General features: G+C 38.2%; 1 protein-coding gene across 4 annotated transcripts in view; it reads left to right on the forward strand.

Annotated features, from left to right (window-relative positions):
* The first annotated feature begins 8,488 nt into the window (after positions 1–8,488).
* The window catches only part of map4l (microtubule associated protein 4 like), a 100,233-nt gene continuing 83,225 nt past the window's right edge, over positions 8,489–25,496 (forward strand). For 2 of the 4 annotated variants that reach the window (XM_067473851.1, XM_067473853.1), the window contains exons 1-2: positions 8,490–8,660; positions 21,747–21,946. In XM_067473851.1, the coding sequence (XP_067329952.1) occupies positions 21,757–21,946 (190 nt within the window). In that variant the 5' untranslated portion in view covers positions 8,490–8,660; positions 21,747–21,756. Of the gene's footprint in view, positions 8,661–21,746; positions 21,947–25,496 lie in introns of all 4 variants that reach the window. The other 2 variants (XM_067473854.1, XM_067473855.1) reach the window with 2 other exon arrangements.

Here is a 25,496-nt window from a genome sequence, read left to right on the forward strand (position 1 = left end):
CGTTTCCCCACTTCTGGAATAAACCTTTGGAATTCATGTCACAAAGTCAGAGTCTAATGGAAACTTTACCTTGATACATTAGTATGAATTTTTGCATCTCCAGCCCAAGAGCAGAATCACGGTTTTCAGTGTAATTACATTGGTACATACTGTATGATGCTGGTACTAGGATGATCATGTTGTCAAGTTGTGAGGAATATGAGATGCATATTGACCCTTTTCCAGCTCGGTATCACTAATAAGATTTACAGCATGCATAACAGAATAAGACATTCGGATCACAGCCTCTCAAGAATTACATTTTTTTTTCTGATTTGCTAATTGCTCTATGCAACTAGAGGAAACTCTACACAATAATCACAAAACCTCATATCAAAGCAGCAATTTTAATTTGTGAGGATTAATTCAGTCCACACCAACCATGACTTTAACATGCACAGACAGCATCAATGGCCACATGTGGCTTTAGGTTCTTCTGTGTTCATGACAAAGCAGTTTGTAAAACAATGTTCTGTCATACTTGTTAAATATAAGTGGAGCATTTATTATATTGTATTATGTATTTTCTCAAAAAGTTCAACTGTAACACTCACACTCACTATTCTCTCCCCAGTTGACAAAACATACACCCTGTAGCTTTAATAAACACGTACAATGTTGGTACATCTATTTGTGGACACACATAGATTAAGTGTAAAGGGGTTTATCAACCATTTCCTAAATGTTCATGTACTGCTGATATTTTACAAGGAGAAGAGCTCATATGATACAGATCGTAATAAAATTACAAAATGTAAATTTTCCACTAGATGGTGGTGTGTGTCTGTGCTGTGGCTGTTCTGGCTCTGTCGCTGACTCATGGACAATTTGTGTTCTTTAGTTTTACACAAGCAGCATAAGGATTGTGTGATGTAGAAGTTCATCAGAACTTAGTTATCTAGGTTTATAGTGAAAGAAATATTTGATCACTATTTCAAGGTAACATTAGGGTAAATCCTGTAGTGGAATACATCACCCTTAAAAAAACAAACAAAGGAAACTGCCCGAACAAATTAAACCAATTTTAAATGACAAAAATTGCAATGACCAAACATCAGACCAAAAATGAGTCCAGAAAATTGTCAGGCAGGACAGAAATCGGGAGTCCCAACAGGAAAGCACAATATCCAGGAGTACAGAGAGTGCAGAGAGACGATCTGGCAGGGGACTGTGAGAAAAGCTGGGTATAAGATAAACCCCTATTTGTCCCACAGTGGGGGAATTTCTGTGTTACAGCAGAAGAAAAAATCTGCAAATGTAGAGCAAGAATTTCAGTACAAGATTAAAAAACAAAAAATCAGTATACAGTACAGCTCCGATGGCACCAGTCCACAAAGTCCTGGATCAGTTATCTGTACTATTTGTCATCATCATCTGTGATCTGACTGAGCAAGGCTGAGTCATCAGAGAACTTGAAGTCTGCAGTGTAGATGATGAAGAGGAACGGAGCCACGACTGGGTATTCAGACTGCAATGTCCGACTCGCAGTCACAAGCTCTCACATACTGTTGTTGGTGAGGGAATCCAGTATCCAGGTGGTGAAGTGTTGGTCCACCCAATGTGCTCCATCTTATCCCTCAGAAGCGCAGGCTTGATTGTTATTAAAGCACTAGAGGAGCGAAAAAACATGAGCAACTTTCACTGAGCTCCCAGATGTGAGGTTAGCGCCACCTGTCTATATTCCCCAAAGTCTTTAGGCCGAGAAATTTTCTGTACTGGTGTCAAAATGGATGTCTTCTACAGCTGTGGGATTTTTCTGAAACTGATCTCGGCCTTGGTCCTTCTCAGCTCCCGTCTCACCTGAGCTTCTCTGAGGGGCAGTACGAGGTGGGGGGAGTCTCGGCTGGCGGGCACTGTCATGGAGGTTTGGTGATGGGAAGGTGTGAGAACTGTGCACTGTGTTGGGGCTGGAGCAAATTGCTGTGGGTGCAGAGAAGGGGGCTTGCAGCTAAGGACACTGGGTGAATGGAGTGGTTGGCAGATGATCGAATCTATTGAAGAATAGGTTTAGGTCATTCACCCACTCCTGGTCAACCTCAACCTGGAGGCTAGACTACTTGTGGCCAGTGATGATTTTGAGCACTCTCAACACTCCACGGACATTATTCTGCTGCAGCTGGTCCTCCATCTTCATCCTGTAGCCTGTTTTTCCTTCCCTGATCTTCCTACCGAACTCTCTTTGCGCAGTTTTCAGCTCCTTCTTGTTTCCTGATTTAAAAACTCTCCTTTTCTCCTTAAGGAGAGCCTTTATATCAAGGTTTATCCATGGCTTATTGTTGGAGAAGCAGTGTTCTCCACTCAGAAGTTGATGTATTCCGTTATACAGTCTGTTTAAAGGAAAAATGTACAGGTTTTGTTGGGTTTTTTTTAGATGTTGTTTTACTGAAGACTCAACTGTCATTAGTCAAACACAGTAGTATTATTTCACTGTATGTTTACAACTGACCACATCTTTCCTCTAACCCCACTCATCATCAAGTGCCAGTCATTCATGGCTTGCTATCCTCATGTCCACACACCACCAGCATTCCTGTTTCACTCTAACCCAGACACCCCCTGCATGGTCTTGTCCTAAATTCTCCTCCAACATTAAAACCGCTGCTTTCAAAATCTCCTTTCTCCCAACCCCCCACCCCAAACAGCCTTCAGTTCTAACACTCAACCACTGCTAACCCTGCTGTTTTAACTCCATGATACCATAGCTGGTGAGGCTCATCCACACACCACAGACCAGGTTTTTGTTACAATTGGATTTAGTGAACAACAGAGATGAGGATGTGCAATGGTGTGTGGCTGCCTGCTTAAACACATTTATACTCATTGTCAACGTGTGTAAGCTGGAGTGTGAAAGTGTTTAAATGCGTGTGTGAGTATATATCCAGTGAGGTAGTGTGTCAATCCCTCTGCTAAGCCTCGACACTGTGGGGGCTTCACTCCTTATTTAGGTCATCAGATGGCTGAAGAGTTAAACTCCTCTGGATTGGCCCACACTTAAAAAAAAAAGAAAGAAGAGTTTCAACAACTTACAACTGGTTTGAGTGCCCTGAATGCTGCTGAATATCATAGAACTGTACACAAATTACTCAACACCTCTGAAATATTCACATTATGCCACACAACCTTCTTGCTAAGGTGGTGGAGTGGTTGGAAGGTCCCCGGTGTGAAATCCCAGCCACTCGCAGCATTTCTGTATGGAGTTTGCTTGTTGCGTATGTTTCCTCCAGGTGCTCTGATTTAATCCCACAGTCCAAAGACATGCATGTTAAGTTAATTGGTGACTCTAAATTACCCGTAGGTGTGAATGTGAATGTGAGTGTGAATGTTTGTCTGTCTGTGTATGTCTCTTTGTGTTGGCATTGAGATAGACTGGCATTCTGTTCAGAGTGGACCCCATTTCTCCCCCTAATGACAGGTGGGGTAGGCTCCAGCACTTATAAGGCCCTGAACATGATAAGTGCTTAAAATAATGGATGGATAGATGACTAGTGATTTCTGGGACCTAAAGATTGACCTGATGGTTAAGGTCCTTGTCGCAAGAATAATCATCCACAAAATATAGATTTATGTAAAACTAATTTGTTTTGTTGTTTTTACACTGGTAAAAAAGTTAAGAAAATATTATAAAGTTCAGTAATTTTTTTATTCATCTAAAAAAAACACTATTTTCATCAATGTTTGCAGAAACCCAAGACACGATTTTAACACGAGTAGCATTGGTTTGATCCTTTCTACACTATCCTGCATATTCTTCTGCTTTCTTGATATGTGGGTATTCACTAGTTTCTATGCATCATCCTTGTAAACAGCCTAATCTGTGTAAATGCTGACTTCCCTTAAATTTTGGAGAGAGATTGCACAACCATAAGTATTACTTATGGTTCAGGAGGGCATCTACAACCTACCAGTAGGCCAGTAGGTTCGTCATCATATATATACGTCATAGATATGTAGTAAGTTGTCTGTTGTAGTCAGAAGCAAGAGTGGCAAGCGGTGGATGTGTGGAAGATAAAATACCAAACTTTGGGACTAGAGATATCAGTATGTTTCTGGTTTTAAACCTTAAAACCCACAGTTAGTGTTATAGCTTTAGTCAGTGTTGTTACCAATGAATCGAATGGCCATCCCTAAGCAACTCTGTGTTTTACATCAGCTCCAATGCAAAACACGGGCTGATGTCACGCTTTGCTCTACCTTTAAGCTGTGCTGCTATATGCATGGACCATCAGGTTCGTAAATAATATTACCACCACATTTGATCTGAAATAAAACACACAAGATGTGAGCAAAGAAGAGACTTTCAGCTTCAATTTAAAGGGTATAACAACATTTGGCAATCAACCAATTTAGGAATTACAGCCATTTTTACTCTATACACACACCCCTTTTGGGAGGTTCATATGTAAAGGAACAAACTAACCTAATTCTTGCCTTTAATACTCAGATGAGAATCCATTGCAGTTAATGACCACCTGAAGCCTGGAACCCACGTACATGACTAAATGCTGATTTTCCTCCTTCAAGATGCTTTGCCAGGTCTTTACTGTGGCTGTGTGTCTGTGGGTCTTCAGTAAGTGTAAAGCTGCTTTATTGTGTTGGGATCCGGTGTCTGACTTAGCCAGTGAAGAATATCTAATTTCTTTGCCTTAAGAAACTCTTGAGGTAGCTTGTATGTATGATGTGGGTCATTATCCATCCTCAAAAGTCTTTTCAACTTCTTCTTCGTCTTCACCATGGACAGACTTCTGCTCTCATTCACTTTAGTGCTCTTCCAGACTTTTTGCTGTTGCTGAGGTTAATAGTCAATCTGATGTTTTTTCCCATTCCAAATCATTAAAAAAAAAAAAAGATACTAAACTGATGTTAGGAAGACTAACAGTGTTCTTTGCCATTTCTTTCATTTTTGAAGAGACAGAAAGGGAGGGTTTCTGAGTAGGGTATAGTGAGAGAAGAACAGAAAACAGTGAGAGGAAGAATGATCCAGCAAAAGAGGAGTGAGTCTCATAAGAAGGCAGAGATGGTGTGACAGAGTGAGTCTGAGTGAGACAGAAACAGAGATTCTGATGATAGAGGCAGATGATGCAGGCAGGCACGATATTACATAACCCTGTCAGCAGAAGACAGGAGAGGAGCGCACAGAGGAAGGGTTGATGGGAGGATAAATGGAAGAGAGGGCAGGCAGTGACGCAGTCTGCAAAAGAAAATAAACCACCCCTGACTCCTCCTCTGCATAAACCTGACGAAGACAGCGGACTAACAGCTACGCACTCTGGTATGACTCATCAAGAGGAGCTGCTGCGGACGTCCAGAGAAAGGGGAGCAGATACACGTCAGCTAGCAGAGCAACTTAGATGAAATGCTGTTTCCAACAGCCTTACTTCACTTTTAGGGCATCAGTGTTGATGAGAATTTCAACTGAGCTTTTAGTTTTACCTAAACGTCACCTGAGATTTATAAGCACTTCTTAAAGGGAAGTGAAGAAGAAATTACAACCAATACTAGAGAACAAGAACTATTTAAACTGCAACATTTAATAATTTTGTATTAACAGTACATATAATTCTTTCTCCATGCCACAGACTTTTGTTGTTATCCAAAAACAATGAAAAATACAGTACATCAGCTGGATACACAGCTGCACTGTCATGGAGCATAAATGCTGTCCAAAGTAATGACAATAGCCTCTAACGCATGTTGACTGGCTGTGGTACACAGAGATGCTGATTCGGAACATGTATTGAAACCAATTGAAACGTGTTAACACATTCAGAAAAGAAGACATTCTTCTTAGACTGTGCTAAGAAGGTGAGTAGAGAATATTTAAGTTAGGTTGTAGCGGCTGCATGCTGGTTGTGGATGATATGATTACAGTTTTTCTCAATTGCTAAGATGCGTTTAATGTAACTTGGAACCACTTGCTCTTCATCATCATCTTCTTTTGGGAATGTGTTAATATGTTTTCATTGGTTTCTCACAGTTTTTACATCGTTTTTAAAACAGTAAACACATCAATCAGTGACCCAAAACTTTACTGTATTAACTGTGTTAAACACATTAAAAACACACGTTTCCAGCTAATAGAAGGTATTTGCACAGTGGTGAATCCCTAATGTAAATGTGTGCAACCCCCACACAAAATTCTTCAATAAGGGATCAGTCCTCATCCATCTATAAAAGATGTTCCTCTGTGTTGCTATTTGCAAGTTTGGATCAAAGATGATGGGAATACAGTCAGCGGGAAATTTTTCATGCTTTGATTTTTTTGGGATATTTCCACCTATAAGTTTCTTTTGGTTTCTTTTCATTTTTCTGCATTTATACTTAAGTATTTACAGTGTCAGCTTTTGTATGTTTCAACAATACGTAAAAAGAATTTTTTAAAAATTTAATCTTGCCTGCCAGTAAAAAATAAGTCAGGTTTTAGCTGAAATTTCTACTTTGTTTTTTGTTTTTTTCATTGAAGAAAGAATACAGTGCGAATTCTGTGCCATAATGCTCTCCCATATTGAGTGTAAATCCTGCATATCAAAGAAAGTTGGTTGCAGGAAGACCTGCACAAAACAATAAGAAAGCTAAGAAAACGTTCTTGGGAAATCTCTTTTTACAGTATTTCAGCAGTCCCTCTTCTTTTCTGATGAACGCAAGGTGACAAGGCCAGGTCTGTTCCTAGGGATGCAGTAAAAAATGTCAGTGAGGACTTTATTTGAGTAACTTGCAGCACAAATGAACTTAAAAGTACAGTTCTTTAACAAAACAGCACTTAAATGAGTGTTACTGATATGAACTGATATGAGCTTCAAACTCAGTTTACCAACACTTTATTTAAATTTTATGCTTTTTACCCAGTAGCTTTTGACATGTATGTAAACAGTACAGATGCAGTTTTTGAGTAACATTTATCCGCATGTCTGCAGATTTTGTCTGGAAGTTGCTGCTGAGGATTTAAAAGTGAAAGATCTAGAAAATAATGGCAAAGGATAATGGCTAAGAATGAAAGTAAGTTATCAATAGTGAAATTTAAAACAAACAATAATCAATAACTAACAATAAACTAATGTTAATTTTGTGTATTTTCTTTCACTTTCACAGTTATAGGGAAATATTTTACTTTTACTCCAAAAAAAGCTTCAATTACCTTAAAAATTTGTATTTTAAAATATACAAACATCTCATTAAACTATCCAACAGTGCCTGCTTAAATGATTAGTAAATTAATCTATTTTAAAATGTGTTTTTTACCATTGTTGCATGCAAAAATATCAAATACTTATAAGGTTGCAGCTCTGAGGAGCTGTTATAGTTAAAATACTAACAAATAAATATTTAAAAAATTTTACTTCTTTGCGATCTGAAATAACACATCATTTTAAAAATAATCAGTAAATTACTAATGTATAAAAATAATCAATAACTTGTAGTCCTGTGCAAAACCAAGTGATGGATTCAATGCTCAAGCATCACTATATGAACGTCTTTTAATGACCAAAAAATCAGCTGCTGAGCAGATAGGACAAATGTTCTATAAAGTACGTGTGGAAAAGGGGACTGGTCATTTAGCAGTGTGTGTGTGTGTGTGTGTGTGGGTCTTCTTAATGCTTCTGTGTTGAACATAGGATTTGATATTTGAGATTACAGTACAAACAAACCCCACAAATCAAATGGGAGCCATAATCCAAGATAATCCTATAGAAACCACTGCCTCTCCAGCAGCCAGTCAGTCATCTGGCTAGCTAGCTTCACCAGACAGCAGTTTAGACAGTCAGTCAGCCAGAACTGAGTACTAGTACAACAGTGTGAAACAATGGATTTAAGTATTGTGGGTAAATGCATCCATAGGACGTCAAGATAGATCTTCCTTTAATCAATTCACACACACACACACACACACACACACACACACACACACACACACACACACACAGGGGCAGGTTCAGTGTCTTGCCCAAGGACACTTGAACGTGTAGCAAGGGCTGGGTGTCCAACCACTGACCCTGTGGTCCATGGATGACTTCCCTACCCATTGAGCTACAGTCGATGCTATTTGGAGATGTGTACATCTGTTAAAAGAATTTTCCCTTCAGAATACATCTCAGTTTTGACTTGCGTCTGGACCGTGACTGGAGACCACTTGCTGGAAACAGGAATGAGTGGACACACTTTAAAGGCACACAAGTGTATGAAGGGTCCCACATTTCAAACTGCATATCAAAAACCAAAAACCAGACCATAAAAGCCTAAAAAAACATTCTGTGGACCTCGGTGATAAAACTGCAGCCAGGAAATAGATCAGCATGCAAATTAAATCTTTTTGTAGTGTTTCACAAATTGAACCAACTTAAACCTTAGGTTTACAGCATCGCGTGAAGGCATTACGGCTCTGGCTGCACGTTCAGAAGAGAAAGGCTCGCGCTCTTGCTTCGTGGCCTCTGATTGGCTCCGTCGCTTAGGAGAGGGGCCGGGCCTGCGTCTGAGCGTTGGCAGCAGTCTGCTCCGCAAGCAGCGAAAGGTGGAGAGATTTTCACCATCACACTCTGATTGTCAGACACACAAACACATATACACAAACACACAGACACACGCGCGCGCGTATACACTCAGCGAGAGACACGGAACACATCGACACGGTGAGTATAAGACGTCATTTTACAGGTTATATCTGATTTATGATGTGTCATCGCGTGAGCATCGTTGTTTACTGTGTACTCGCGCGGCTCCATCCTCTCGTGCCTTTAATACTGAACGATAACATTGGTATCACAGCCTGTTTTCGGCGTTTGTTTTCGTCTCGAGCTCCATGTATTTGGGCCTAACGTTATATTTAACGTTAGCTCTTTACATGGCGGACGGGCGTTTAGGCTATTGTTTGTGGACTGTGGTTCCCTAACAGTGATAGAGGAGAGTGGGCGTGTGAGGTCTATGTGCTCGTGTCTCTTTGTTTTATGGTGGTGCCGCAGTCAGGATGGTACACCCCTCCTGCTGAAAAATCTGCAAACATATTCCTGTACTGTCGCTGGGTGAACTCACAGTGAATGCATGTATAGTGGCCTTGTTGCATCTGCTTGTATTGTCGACATTACCTCCTTAACCTTAATTTCCCCAGAGACAATAGTGACATGTGACTATGTTTCTTTATTGGCCTTTAATTATATTGATATTATAGTACAGTGTTTACCATAGTAGTATTTATAATTTTAGTAGACAGGTTCAGTTCCTTGTGACTGTGCTGATGTTACAGAGCCTATGCACCAGTTTTAGGAAGAGTCTGTAATGCTCTGTAGGGACTAAGCCTGCCATTATACAGTACTACACGCCACACACACACACACACACACACACACACACACTAATACACAGCACCACACCATTCACACACTACATCCTCAGTCTCTCTGTGGATTAGTACACATTGTTCTGTCTATATTCATTGCTTTATCTCCCAGGCAGTTTCTGTCTTGTGTGTAGTGTGTAGAAATTGGACCTGCCATCTTTTAAGAAAGAGAAATAAACTGTAGATTAATTAATTTTAATTAATTAACTTACATTTCCAGTGAAGTCGAAGTAGCAATAAAGTTGGAGTAAATACTAGTATCTGTGCTATACTGTATCTGCTTGTAACTGTACTGTATTGAAGTGACAGGATGCATCACTGAGCTTTGGTGGAATCAGTGTTGCATCCTGCAGGTTTGAAGAGATTAACTAATTTATTTGACACTCTTGTTTGCATTTGTGTTCATTACATAGCTTTTTTTAAATCTCTTGACGTGACTAGTCCTAGATAAAGTGTAATCCGTGTCCGTTGGTTGAAAATGATAGTATCTGGCGATCAAAATATTCTTTTATTCTTTTAGTAAGTTGCTCTCAATAGCAGCAGCATCAGCACTGTGTTAATTATGCTGGATATCTTATGTTTATGTTTTCAAATACTGTAATATGTGTAGGTCTAGATTTTTTTCTGTGTCATCCAACCCCATCTTGTAGTGTTTTTGCAAGATTAAAATGTATGTATTAAAGAAACTTTGGTCAGTTTCTGAACTGTTGTATTTTCAATAACCCCTATGCAGACACTAAGACCAACAATGGGAAGTGGAGTGGATTGCTTTGAGTCCCTGGCTAGTGCTAGTTATAGTTGCACATTGATGTGGAAATATTATTGAAAAATCCAGGTTTTATTTAAGCAGTTTGACAACTTATCTTCTTTACAGTATAAGTGCTAAGCTGTGTTGTGTTTGTGTGTATGTTTAAGTGCATTTAGCATCTGCTGCAACATTTTGCTTCTTTAGTGCCAAATTATCACCACAGTAATACATTTTTGAATCAGAAATATTCACTTTTGTAAGCAGGATCTACTTCCAGTGTTTAATTTTTTTGTTTCCACTCCAACTAATCAATAAATAAATCTGCTCATATTCAGTATCTTTTAGTCTGCAACCTGGATTAGTTTTCTAATCATCAACTGTCATAAACCTTTGTTGTCCTAAAATGCCAAAAAAAAAAAAACACATCATAAATACTTTTTGACATTCAAGTACCAGTTAAATTTTATTTTTGATTCATAAAATAATATAATAATCACCTCCTAATATCAGTCCAGATTACCTAACTACTGTTAGTTGTAGTCTACAGTGTATGCCCCTGTGTTTATAACCCCCACCTTTCCACTGCAGTTTTTCCTTTCAAACAGCAGACATTTTTAAAGGAAATGTACAGTGCATCCAGAAAGTATTCACAGCACTGAACTTTTTCCATGTTTTGTTATGTTACAGCCTTATTTCAAAATGGATCAAATTAATTATTTTCCAGAACTTTCTACAAAAAAATCCATAATGACAACATGAAAGAGGTTTGTTTAAATTCTTTGCAAATGTATTAAAGATAAATTAATACATAAATTCACCACCTTTGGTTAATACTTTCTTGAAGCACCTTTAGCACCAATTACAGCTTCAAATCTTTTTGTGTACGATGCTACAAGCTCGGCACACCTATTTTTGGGCAGTTTCTCCCATTCTTCTTTGCTGTACCTCTCAAGCTCCATCACATTGGATGGAGAGTGTTAGTGCACAGCCATTTTCAGATCTCTCCAGAGATGTTAAATCGGTTTCAAGTCTGTTGAAAGCTGAACTCTCGCCACAGTCTGAGGTCCAGAGCACTCTGGAACAGGTTTTCATCAAGGATGTTTCTGTACATTGCTGCATTCATCTTTCCCTCAATCCTGACTATTCTCCCAGGTCCTGCTGCTGAAAAATCCCCACAGCATTATGTTGCCACCACCATGCTTTACTGTAGGAATAGAATTGGCCAGGTGATGAGCGATGCCTGGTTTATGCCAGACGTCGCACTAGACATTCAGGCCAGTGTTTAATCTTTGTTTCATCAGACCAGAGAATTTTGTTTCTCATGGTCTGACAGTCCTTCATGTAGGCTGTCATATATCCTTTACTTAGGAGTGGCTTCCGTCTGGCAACTCTACCATACAGGCCTGTTTGGTGGAGTCCTGCAGAGATGGTTGTCCTTCTGGAGCTTTTTCAAAGCGACCATTGGGTTCTTGGTCACCTCCCTGACTAATGCACTTCTCTCTCAATCGCTCAGTTTGGCCGACCGGCCAGCCCTAGTAAGAGTAGTGATGGTTCCAGACTTTTTTTTTTTATGGATGATGGAGACCACTGTGCTCATTGGGACCTTCAGTGCTGCATAATCTTTCTGTACCCTTCCTCAGATCTTCACTTCTCAGAGGTCTACAGACAATTCCTTAGACTTCATGGCATAGTTTGTGCTCTGACGTCCACTGCTAACCGTTGGACTCAGCTCAATTTTGAGGGTCATGGCAAATGCCATGAATACTTATGTGCATGTGATTTTTTTCATTTTTATTTTTAATACATTTGCAAAGATTTCAAATAAACTTCTTTCACACTGTCATTATGGGGTATTGTTTGTAGAACTTTGAGGAAAATCATGAATTTAATCCATTTTGGAATAAGGCTGAAACATAACAAAATGTAGAAAAAGTTAAGTGAATACTTTCTGGATGGACTATTTATGTAGTGACAAATTTGCGATGGACAGGCTTACCAGAAATACATAGGAGTGCGAAGAGGTGTAAAGATGTAAACAGGGAAATAAAAATGAAATGATGTGCTTTATATAACAAGATGATAGTGTAGTAATAAGTGGTTGGAGAAGCATCTATTGATCCATCTATTAATGATGCATTAATGGATCTAGCAGTTTCCGACACTTCCCAGCATAAAATCATATATGTTGATTTGCTAATGTAAACATTTCTATATTAACACTAAATTATATTAACAATAAAAGGATTTATAAGTCAAGGATTTAAAAGTCATTTAAATTAGTATGTATGATTAGTATTTGAACACAGTGTTTTCTTTTTTTAGATATGGTTTTTAGTAATTTTTTATTCATGTTGCCAGTGGCTTGTAATTCTTTAATTCCTGGTTTCAAGTCTGATTCTTAAATCTCAGTTGAGCTATATAATGGAGCCCTACCAGTTTGTGCTATACTGTGACCTACCCTATCTTTCCACATGAATACATAAAATGGAGGGTTAGCGCTATAGTGACAGTGGCAAGGGGGTGAACTGTGATTGGACCTAAGTACAGTTGGGGTTGACAGACTTTGTAAATCGAATGCAGCTTCTTGATAGACTCGAATGTTTGATTCATAGGTTGTGTGATAGAAAAAAGAAGATAATGCGTAAAACTTCAAATGTTTGATTCATAAGTTGTGTGATAGAAAAAAGAAGATAATGCGTAAAACTACAAGAAGGAAGCAATATGGATTATTAGAGATGTTCTAATGCATGTCTGTTGCATTGATGATGCCAACGTTTCTGCTTTAGGGTGGGATTACATGCAATCCCTCCCAGACTACCAGTCAAACAAGCAGAAAATCAGGCTAAGAGGCATCCGACCAGGTACAGCCAATGTTTACAGACCATTTGCCAGGCAGTAAGAAATTCATAGTTGTACCCAATAAATCAGTTAAACAGACAACACAGTTACCCAGCTGGCCAAGCATTCAGTGTATAAATCAGATCAGACAGAGACAGAGCATTAGAGATATGATCAATCTCTAAGCCATAATGTAAATCATAACATTACATAACACGTTGGGGTTAAAACATTGGAAGACAAAACAATGTTAGGGTAAGAATTCTTCTTTGTAAACATTTCCTGCTGCAGCTGATCTGGGTCGACTTTTTTTGGAATTTCTATGTTTTGTTTGGCTTCATCAGTTTGCTGTGCTAGACCAATGAACCATCAATTAGGGTACCTTTGCTGATTCAGATTTGTAACGCCTGGACACCACTACTGCACTGCCTTCCGAATGAATTAAACATTATTTGGATCTTCTCTCCCTGCCGTGCTACCTGCTTCCTCATACTTGGCTTTAACAGTGCTGTCTAATTTTTTTAGCTTCCACACATGGCTCCACTCATGGAATGAGCATCCTACAAGTGTGGACATACTGAATACTGTAATACATTTGTTAATATTTGTGTACCTCAGTAAATTGTAACATTTTAATGAATTCTATCAGCATATCCTGTTCTCACAACATGTATATGAATTCAGTTGTTAGTAGGGTACCTTACTTAAGCTTTGCAACAACCCTATAAAAAGAAACATTTTACATTTTTTAAATAGCATCATTCAACAAATAGTTTTGTATCAGTGACTTTACACTGCCTACTCCTGGCTAAAATGTGTATAGGGACTTTAAACAGAAGTTTTATGAGCTAATTTATTTGTTGTATTTCACACTTTTGAATTTTCATAGGTCAGCATAAGAATTTTTTATACAGCAGACATGGTGAAGCTGGACCTGCTGGATATGCAATTATACATAGGCAATTGTTGTACAAAAGAGCATATTGTTGAGAAAAAATATTTATGTGTTATGCCTAAACTAAAACCTATTGGCAGTTTTAATAATTGATTGATTATTTTTTGTTTCTCTGATTGATAAAATGTTGTTGTTGAGCTGTGATGCAATCACCATTCACTATCAAGAATGTTTTTAAAAAATTTTAGTGCACTCATAATTTGCAGTAGAACCTTTGATTCATTATTGATGACCTTAAGAGTCTTTAATAAATGCAAAAATGTATAATCTTAAAACATCAATGTAAGAATTTTAACGTACCACATTTAAGGGGTATCATTCTGACATCATATCATTAGTCAACAGTAACTTCTGTGTCTCTGTTGAACTGTTCAGTGTTATTTCTTTGTATTCAATGTTTTTTTTTTAAATATTAGCAGCAGTTTATCCTGAGAGCTGATTTATGTGGAGTTTATAGCTTTATCATGGAGGTTGGGTAGTTGAAAGGTTCAAAGTGAACTCACAGCACGACACTAATGTTTTTTTTAGAAATACCCTGGCATTAACAGGAGCTGGGAGTACCAACAAAAACTGTTAGTGTTGTTAGTGAGTCAGCAGTGTTTCTGTGAGAGCTGTCAGATTACTACAGATGTAGTGTTTAACAATAGTGCTTAAAATTGGCACATTACCCAGAAACCATTTAAGACCTGCACTACATGTGCCAATTAGGTCTATTTACTGTAAGTAATCAGCAATTATTGTGTCACCGTGACAACTGGCTAAAATATCCCACAGAATGTTTTTTTATTAGAAGAACAAGTTGTTTTGATTGGCTTGACAACTAAGAAAGGCCAATACAAACACTCAAAATCATTCTCTATTTCTAAAATAAAGGAGTTTGGAATTCAGCTCAGCGCTAACATAATAGGGTACAGTAAAGCAAATAAAGAAATATGACTGTACATCTCTGATTTTTGTTGTCCTCTTCAGTGAGCTCCATCAGTGTGTTACTAATTTAAAAAAAGCAAAGATCTTTTCTGCCCTGCTGACTGCAGAGATAGAGATTCTGATCAGATTTGTGTTCAGACAGTACAGTAGTCTGAGGAGATAATATGTCTTATTTACCTAAAGCAGCAAGGTTATTAAAATTTAAGCTCACAGTCCAGAATGGAAATACCAAATCAGAGTTGATTGAATATCATTTGGTTTACTTTCCTCCTTCAACACAATTTGGAATTATTATTACTTACCTTAATTTGTATTCTGCTGTTAGTAGGCACATTTCTCTGCTCACAGGGAATGACAGATTGTGTGAATGCGTGACTGTTCTCTTACATCATTCAACCGAACATCACAAAGTGGCCAGGTACAGTAGGTCAGCACAAGTAGAGTGTTTTTAATTTTCTGACACTACAGAGTTTGAAATCATCAAACAGCTACAGCCATTGCAGATTTGAGCATCTGTGTATAGTACTAACGTACAGTAATACTAGTAAATTACACATTTACTGTATGTTTGCTGATTTTATTGTAGCCTTATTCAAATACTTGCAATGGGCTCTTCTTTGCATACTTTTGCTGTCAGCCACATTTTATATATTACTGTGAAATTCCAAAGCTAGAAATTCTAAACATTTGGAAGGTGTGGGGTCAGCAGTAATCTAAACTGCTTCTCAGAGACAGAGTGTGTGTGTGTGTGTGTGTGTGTGTGTGTGTGTGTGTGCGTCTGACCTTGTATCAGGAAGTGGGTCTGCTGACCTTGTCATCATGAATGTTGAATGGCATTTTGAAAGTACTGTCCATCATTTTGGCAAGTGCCCTTTTTCTATCTACTGTAACCATAGAGATAGAATTCTGTTTCTTTGCATCAGATGTTTGTGGTTTTGTCATAGTTTGTTTAATATGATAATGTTAGTGAATGGCTTAAAAGGACACCTTTACTGATATTGAACTGGCTTCTTTTGGTTCTAGTTTAAGTACTATGTGTAAATGAATCTCATTAAACTTCCCTCTGACTTCCCTACATTGAAATATCTCACCGACTCTGGCTGAGAAACTCCTCCAGATCACATCACTTGGAGGAACCTTCAGTTCAGATTATGTTGTCTTGTTGCTCACACTATGGAGTTTATCATCCTGCTTCTCCAGAACTTCCCTCAGATTATATTATCTGAACTCGTAGTGATGAAAAAGTCCTAGTCAGCTAGAAACAGAGAAATATGTTAATATAGTTTAGTTTTAATATTAGTATTAATTGTAATGGCGTTGTATACATTAAAGGACCCAGGAAAGGTGACGCAGAGACGAGAGTTAATTTGAAAGGAAATGCTTTATTAAGAATGAGAATAGAGAGCAAACCGACAGAAACACCCCAAAAGGAGGACATGAGAATGCATGCTAGCAGAGAACAAAAAAAACTAAGCGAACGATGAACTGAGACTAAATGGTTTCCGATTATTCTTTTTACTGATAACTGCCAAAAACAGACAACCAACAAATAGTGACGGACAACTGACCAAAACCTCAGTAGTAAACAAGGACCTAACAAGCGGGGGATTAACAAAAGCTAAACAAGGCATTTAACCAAACCTCAAAACTAAAACAGAAGTGAAAAAACTAATGACTAAACAGGTTAGTTAAACAGAAAAAAAAAAAACGGGAAACCAAAACTCAAACCAAGAGAAATCAAAGACCAACAAGACAAGTAACCAGGTGAACGAGGCAAATAAAACAGAACAAACTGGCAGAAACTGTGGGGAGAACTAGGTTTAAATATGTTTGAACAGGTAAAAACAATCAAGACTATCAAGGTGAAAAAAAACAACCAAAAACCAATGCAGCAACGAGCTGCATTAAAGTTTTCAGAACTTTGTGGTTTAACTTGTAGCTTTTTTTTTGATATTTCATGCTGCACTTACTTTTTCCCAGCTTTAGTGGTGGTTGTGTGAGCACTGTTGCCTCACAGGGAGAAGGTCCTGGGCTTGAACGTTCCAACCTTGCATGTTCTCCTGTTTTAGTGATATTTTTCACCATTCTTTACTTTATTTTATAACTGTGGGGGTCATGTATGACCTGTATCAATGCATGTATTCTCTGTTTTTATCCTACAGTCCAAAGTAATACTGTTAGGCAAAAGGGACTTTAAATTGGCTGTAGGTGTAAATGTGAGCATACAGTGTATAGAATATTTATTTGTCATTGAAATTCTGCTCTGTGTTGTGGCAACCAACCACAGATTCAAGGTTTTGAAAGATGATTTTTTTGATTGGTTTTAAGTGAACAGCAAGCTCAATGCGGGAAGGACCAGGTCCCTAGGCCCCCTATTAACCTGCCCATTTACTGCTGGTACATCATTAGCACAAACTTAGAAATTATACGGTGACTCATCACTTAGCTGAAGTGACCTGTGGCTTATCTATAAAACTAGCTGGTGTCATACTGTGGAACCAAAACATTTCTTTGTGTTAGATTTTTTGTGTGTTACTGTTTTCTTTTTTCACTTAAAAGGCGCTTAGCTTGGATTCTATGCTTTCAGTTGGGGAATTTTGTGTATATAAATGGTATTAAGCCTCTGTCTGCTTTCAATAAATTTTTGCTTGTAGTTTTATATCTTCTCTAGAAGCTTCCTGCAGTTTGCTAACCTCTACTCCTAGTAGCCACAGGTCCCTTTTCGGTGAGAATATTTGAGTTATCTTTTACATTTGGGTGTCAAGGCAAACACAAAACCCAAGTCAAGGAGAAAACATTAAAGTAAATGGGTATAAGAAGTCCTTCTGTTTAATGAGATGCAAGGGCAAGAAAGGACAGATGGGACTTTTTTCTTTTCCTAAGATTTAACTGCATCGGAAGTTGAGTTTGGTAGTTATAGTTTGTTAAAGTGTGGTAGCTCGATCCACCATCATGGGACCACTGAGCTGAAGAGTTTTGACACCATTTGTTTGCAGTAGGCATCTCAGTAGGCATGAGGGATTGTAGACCTGAATAAGGTAGTTTAGGTAGGCAGGTGCTAGCAAGTTGACCAGTCTGTGGGCGAGAGCCAGAAGAGTATGCGGGCAGCAACAAGAAGCCAGATCAGGTCTGAAGAGTGGTGTGACATGTGAGATGTGCTGCTGCATTTTGGATCATCTGGAGTTGTTCTATTGTGCATGCTGGGGTTTGAGTGTGCTTGCAGGGCATTGTGTACGTTTTACACACCTTTTAGAAAAAAACAGGCTGCTCTAAAAAGTAACGGATTGTTACATTTTGGATACATTTACATAACCTTCTACAGCTTTGACCCTGCTGTGGAAATGCACCTCACAATACCCTTGAAAGGATTTTACCCTGGGGAGGGTTCCTGGACTTTTGTTGTTAATTTTATTATTGGATCTGTAACAAAACACTTAAATATTGAAGTAATGCAAATACATGATTACAGAAGGAATAAATTGACATGTGAAAATGGCTCCAGAGGTAGAGCAGGACAAGTTCAGGCCCTGTGGTCCATATGTAGAGTATAAATGTAAAACAATTAAATAAAAATTACAAACATTCCATAAAATACAAATATTGTATAAAATTTATTTTTGCAATGTTTAATGGAAAAAATTTTTACGATATAGATGATTTGGTTCTGAACTTTAAGCTTATAAATTAGAGCTTTATCATAACATGTTTCCTGATCGTTATTGGTCTTGCTGGGACTAACCATAGCCGATATTATACCTAAGTATTATATGTGTACATTATTATCTGTAACACGGTTTCTTGGTAATTGTAATAAATTGGTGTTGGCTATTATGAAAGCATGTTTTGCAGTGCTGCAACTTCAGATTATTCTGTCCAATATTATCACACATAATGCATATGTGCATAAACTGTATGTACTGTATAATGAGGTGAAGAATAATTAAGGTGATGGTTAACATCAACATTAAAAAAAATCATCTACCAAATCTCCTGTATTTTGTGAGACAGTAATGTGTTTGATTTCCTGCCAAGCCCTGACCTTTGTGCATGTTTGTGTACTGTATGCTTGCGTGGGAGGATGAGATGATTACATAGCAGACGGCTGTGTCCAGAGAGAGAGAGGTAGAGGATGTTGGAGCAGGGCATTGTGGGTACAGAGATAGTTTTAATCCCTCAAAGTGCAACAGCTGTCTCACTCAACAACACTGAGCATCATCTACATCTCTCTCACCCCCTGTCTTTCATTCTTTCACAAACAATGGACACACAGCCTTTTACTTAACAGCTGTTCCATTGTGATGCTTCTTTGTACTGTAGCATTGATATTATATATCAGGGGTTCTGAACCCTGATCCTCAATGCCTACTACCCATCGTATTTCCCAAAGCCTGGCACTGCTGATTATTGGGTCAGTATTGTTCAGTCAATCAGAAGCTGGAAGATGGCAATTTACTGTCTTCCTTCATTCCACACTCATCTAAGATTGTAACTGATTGCTGCAGTTAAAGTGCTTTATCAAGATCTTCTGTATGACCCTGTAGCAAACAGTTATAATACCACTAGACATGGAGCTACATTATAACTCTTAGAAAGTTGTGCTGTAGATAGTAAATCTGGCTCTTTTGCTGCTCCGCTGTGTTTACTAAGTTCACCTGCTTGTTGCTGCTGTTCGGTGCTCAGCAGGTGCCACACAATACTATAATTTGTTGTTAGTTTTTTTACTGAAAATCCCTGTCTACTGCTGATATGGGCGTGAAAGCAAAACCGTATTAAATAAACTTGAGCAGAACATAAGCTAAATAATAATCTTCTTTGAGTTCATCAATGTGACCAACCTTTCACATCACACAATATTTTATACATACTTTGAATCTTTTTTAATTTGAAAAATATTATTAATGCAGCTATGAATGAAAATACTTTATATTTAACTTTATATGAAATACTTTATATTAAAGATTAGGTGAATTGTAAGGTCATACAAAATGTCAGCAACATTTAAGAATAGCAGTTCTTTGTCCAAGGTAAAATGAGTGAAAGAAAGCAAAGATGTCCCTGTCTAGCACCATGTTCAGGCTACTGAACATTCTGGCTTATGAAACCTTGTCAATGGAGCGGAAATATTGCAGAATAAAAGGCTAACAGTGTAATAGAGGTTAGGGAGTGCATATTTAGGATTGGTTGGTTTTAATATTGAAAAGATTAAACTATTGAGTGCATTGTCAGTGAGTGAGTGTGTGTGTGTGTGTGTGTGTGTGTGTGTGATTGTGTGTGTCTGTCTGCGTGTGTGTGTCTGACACAGTTGTAAGACAATGACAGCTTGTTTGTGGGGAGGGTGGAGGAAGGGGGCGAACACAAAGAAAGAAGAGGTTGTTCAGGAATCACACAGTCAAAGCGTTGATACACTAAATGTGTTTATATATAATGCGTTTCATTCATTGTGGTTCCCATTATAATTAAAACAACGTAAAGCATGTTCATACAGCATATGTTACTTGTGTGCCTGATACACACTAGAGGTTAATGTTTGTCAAGCTAAATAGCTAAGTCAGAGAGAAGACATTGAAAGCAAAGTGCCATTAGGAGAAATGTTTCAGTTTTGTGTAATGTATGTCCCAGATAGTGAAGAAAGTGTTGATGAGGAGAGCTTAGGTTTCATCTTTCAGGCAATTTGTTGTGAACTGGGCAATAGGGAGAGTGTTCTGCTAGGAAAAGAGGCATACAATAAGGACAGGCAAAACCAGGAAAATCTTTGGGGCCCCCAAAAGAGAACTTGGAAAAAGGGCCCAATCATGTTTGAACCTATTTCAGCCTCCCATGAAGACACTGTATATTGCGCGGTTCTAAAAACCACCTAAGCGTAGCTGCTTCTAGCTATTATGTGACAACTGGATGCTGTTTGTTAGGAGAGCCAGCTAGCTACCTGTAACTGTCCTACATACAATTTCAGGTCTAACATCAGTGCAATAACACATACATACACTTGTGATCCCCAAAAACAAAAGAAAAAACAGGAGTTGGTTTATAGGACCCCATTGAACTTTTTTGCATGCAACTTCCCATAGTCTAGGATCGCCAAGAGCTGTACTGTTCTCTACTCTTTAGGTGAGAGTCAAAGGACTGAACTTAATGTGGACAGCCACCAGAATCTAGTACAGATGTTAACAGTGGTGTGAGGTGTCCTTGCTAGTGGTGTGAAGGTGCTCTTGCTATGCTCACCAGTTCACCAGTGGAGCATTCTCCTTTACTGTAATTTTATACTGATGACTAGCTGATGACTGGCAGCTTTTAGAAGGAAATATATCTGGACTGCTGCCAGTGCTGTTCAGTGAGTCTGGATCATAAAAGGCTTCAACATCACCTCTCAAAATTAAGAAAATGTTACAAATTTATTTCTTGTGAAAAACATTAATTGACAGAATTGAGGTTTTGTCATGATTGTTATTATGGATGTAACTCCCATAACTACATTATTAATTTAAATTAATTAAATTAAGTTTCTCAGGAAAGCATGTCTGAATGAGCTGAATTAAGGAAATGAAACACTACCCAGTCTGACCTGTCAGGTTGTTCATCTGTCCTAGGGTAGTTTGTTATATTAGGCTGAATCTGCAAGATGTCACATCAGAACTCATCTGAAGTGACAAGCCAGTCAAATTCATTTGTGAATGTGGCTGCATTTTTTTTCTGCAAAGAAACGTGACTTCATCCAGCAAGATGTGCAAATACAAATGCATTCCTTGTGCATTATTTGGTAATGTAATGTAATCTGAAAGCTGTATATCTTATGACTAGATGATCACAAGCATAATATTTTGTTGTTTTACTGAGAGGAACTGTGCTAAAATGCAACCTGACAAAGTTACACTTTGGATGGAAAAGTAATCCCATTTGTTTTTCACTTTTCTCTGTAGTAAAAGAACCATGGACCTGAGCCTGCGAGATGCTCTAGGTGGGGGTGGAGGTGGGGTCCCAGGTGGGGCCCCTGCTGAGGCCATGCTGAAGAAAGACTTTGTGGCTACTTTGGAAAAAGAGAGCTATCATGACAAGGTGGGAGAGACAGTCTCCAAGACTGACTACCGACCCCTACTGGATGGAAAGGACATCAAGAGTGGTATGTATCATCTTTGGCAGAGGTATCCAACTACGGGTCTCGAGAGCCACACTGCTGCTTGTTTTTTAACTATGTGTGCAAAACCCTAATCTTCTGATAAAATGAATACACCTGATCCAGGTAATCAACGGTGAGTAGCTGGAAAACAATCAGGGCTAAACTGTTCAAATTGTTTTTGAACTGCTGTTTTAATGCCTTTAAGAAACTTTTTATTTCTGGAAGAGGTCAGGATTAAGTTGCCTTAAAGAGGTTCTGAAAATGAATAATTTCGATATTTTGGCATTATTTAGATGGAATTTAGGCTGTAGTTATGTAGCTGATTCAGATTCTGAATCAGACTTGCTTTCAGATTCATGTTGGTAAACTGGTTAAAACAGATGATTATGCTGCAGTGTGTTTTCTTACTGCAGTCTCTAAGAACCATACACGACTATGCAGCTGTCGCCATACACCCTCCATCAGTGCCAGTCCCTTTTTAAAGCATGTAAAACATTTTAGATTTGTAAAATTGTGCACTGTAATAGGTAGACCTCAGACCCACTATAGCGGTTTAACAGCATGACCTCCTATAAGACTGTAAAAAAAATTATATATATATATATATATATATATATATATATATATATATATATAAAAGTGATAAACCTATCTTCAAATTCTATATTTTGCTCACCAAAATACACATCTCATATGATTCCTCAGTAAAAAGTATTTTATATCCTTGGACTACTTTCTAATGTTGAGCCACTTATGTATAGTAGTTCCTATTGGAAAGGCTCTACTTTGTGAAAAATGCCATATAATGCCAAAATATTACAAGTAGTAGTGATGAACAACTTTATCTGTTAGGGACTCCTAATATCAAGATAGCTTTTTATAAATGAGTTTCTGCACTGCATTACTGCCTTGGTCTTAGGGTACCTATACTTTGCTTTCTCTGGTCTGAATCAAAGGACCACTTTATCGAGTTTGGTGCCAAATTAAAGAAGCAAACCAGAGTTTGTTTGTTCAAACCAACATAATCAAACTGAGACCGGGACGCCAGAGTGAAATTGTTGTGTTCAGACTGTCCAAAATGAACTGGACCAAGAGAAAGATGAAGATGGGTTTACCAGTTAATGATAACCATACACAGTACAATGAAAGATATTTCTGTATTGGTTAGGTGCTTTTTGTTCAGTACTACTTCAGCTGATAGAATTTTACATGTGATCCTATTTTTCGTAAGTCCTGCTGAATAATACAATACAGTCCAACATCTAAGGTAGTTGTTTGTACTGTATATGTTTGTACTGTATATGTAGTTTATTGGTTAATAAACTATTTAAAGAGGCATGCCAGTGAGTTAGTATCCCACTTCTTTAACGATAGGCTTTGTCAAGAAGTTACAAAATCAAATCAGTACAGGGTAAGGTACGGTATCTTTGGTTTCTGCAAAGCAACCTTATTACATTTATCACTAAACTACATTTGACTGGCTAAAAATACATGTATACCAAATGTATTTGGTATACATGTGGTACATGTATACCAAATGTATTGTAATCTGCCTAATCAATTTATATGAATATAAAATTAAAATATATCGTTCTATTGTTTTTTTGTTTTTTTTAGCATAGTGCCCAAGCTCTTTATTGCCAGAACAAACTTTGAACTGAGCAGACTTAAACACATACATTTTTAACCAGGAGAACACCGCTTTCATCAGCACTGCAGTATATTGCCAACTTCTGGTTGGCTGATTCACTAGAGCTTAAACTAAGTTTTCGTAGCCAAGCCTATGAGTATGAGAAACTCATACGAGAAACTCATACTCATATGCTTGAAACTTCTCTTCAGAATAGATTTTTTAAAATTTGGCTTCATTTGCTTAGATAATTTGATATGCTCACATTAATGCATCAATAATTATAATCACACTATTAGCTTGTTGGTATCTTCTTTCAGCTGCTCTGTCCTCTTTGTCTTCCTCTGTCACAACAGCTTCTTGCAGGTCCTCTTTCATAGCATCTATAAGCCTTCTCCTGGGCCTTCCACTTCTCCTCCATCTTCATTAGTCTTTTACTGATATACATATACTGCATTCCTCCTCTGAATGTGCCCAAACCATCTAAGCCTTATTTCTCTCACTTTATCTTCAAATCGTCCAATCTGTTGGTGGCTCCGATATACTAATTTCTAATCTTGTCTATCCTTGTTACTCTCAATGAACATTGCCGCATCTTAAACTCTGCCACGCCCAGCTCTGCCTTTTGTCTTTTTGTCAGTGCCAACATTTCAAAATTGTACAACAAGGCTTTTAAATCTTCCTTATCAATCTCACAGATAACCTTCTATCACAGCTCACTCATGACACTGTTCTCCATCTACTTCGCCCTGCCTGCAATCCTTTCTTCACTTCTGTGCCCTATTACCTATTAGTCGGAACAGTTTAAACTCATCAACCTTCACCACTGTTGTCCCTTGTAACTTCATTCCACTACCCTCTCTTTTATTTAAACACATCTCTTCTCTCAAGTGATTACCTCCCCTGCTCCAGGTTCATCTGAGCCTGCCCCCTTCTTTCACAAAAGATCACAATGTTATTTGTGAACATCATACTCCATAGAGACTCCTGTCAATCTTTCTCACCTACTTTTTCACTTTTACTTGAGTAAATAAGTTGAATCAGTACCTTTTTACAGAAGTATCTTTACTTCTACTTGAGGAAAGAACATGTGTAATTTTGCCACATAGACCAGACTCCTATTTGTATGATTGTCTTAGTTTGTTCTGAATCTTTCAGTTTTTTTCACATTCCACTCAAATCCACTTTTTTTTGCTTTGTCTTACTTTCAGTTCTACACCTGGTATGGTAAGTGGAATGTGAACCCATCTTGCTGACAGTGTTTAACATGCAACAGTCCAGATGGGAAAGCAGCCAGTTTTTTGCCAGTCAAGGACACTGCTAAATGCTGGATTCACAGAGATAGACAGAAATGTTACATATGTGATCATTAGCTCTTGGGTTACAAGCTAACACTGTAAGATAAAATGCTAACAGTGATTTGATTCCCGGGCCCTCCTACCTACGTGTCAAAATTTGCTTGGGCAAGACACCGAACCCCCAAGTTGCTGCAGTAGCAACGGCTGCCAACTTCTCAGCAACGGCTGTAGCTCAGTTGGTAAGGCAGTTGACCATGGATCACAGGGACAGTGGTTCGATCCCCGCTCCTGGCTACATGTGGAAGTGTCCTTGGGCAAGACACTGAACCCCAAGTTGCTCCCTGTGGGTCAGGTGGGTGGATGCACCTTCCATGCATCCATGTGTGTGAATGGGTGAAAGGGAATCAATATTTTAAAGCGCTTTGTATAAAATAGCACTTTTTATATAGCGCTTTGTATAAAAGCGCTATATAAAGACTTGCAACACACACATTAATAAGAGGTTGAGGTATCTGAACTTTTTGCAACTAGCTTGTTTCAGGCTCCAAAAATAGTGGACCATACATTATGCAGTTCTTAAACTATTTTAATAACAATGGGGCTTATTTTTCAAACTTCAAGAAGC

The sequence above is a fragment of the Channa argus genome, chromosome 14, assembly GCF_033026475.1.
Source record: "Channa argus isolate prfri chromosome 14, Channa argus male v1.0, whole genome shotgun sequence".
NCBI lineage: Eukaryota > Metazoa > Chordata > Actinopteri > Anabantiformes > Channidae > Channa > Channa argus.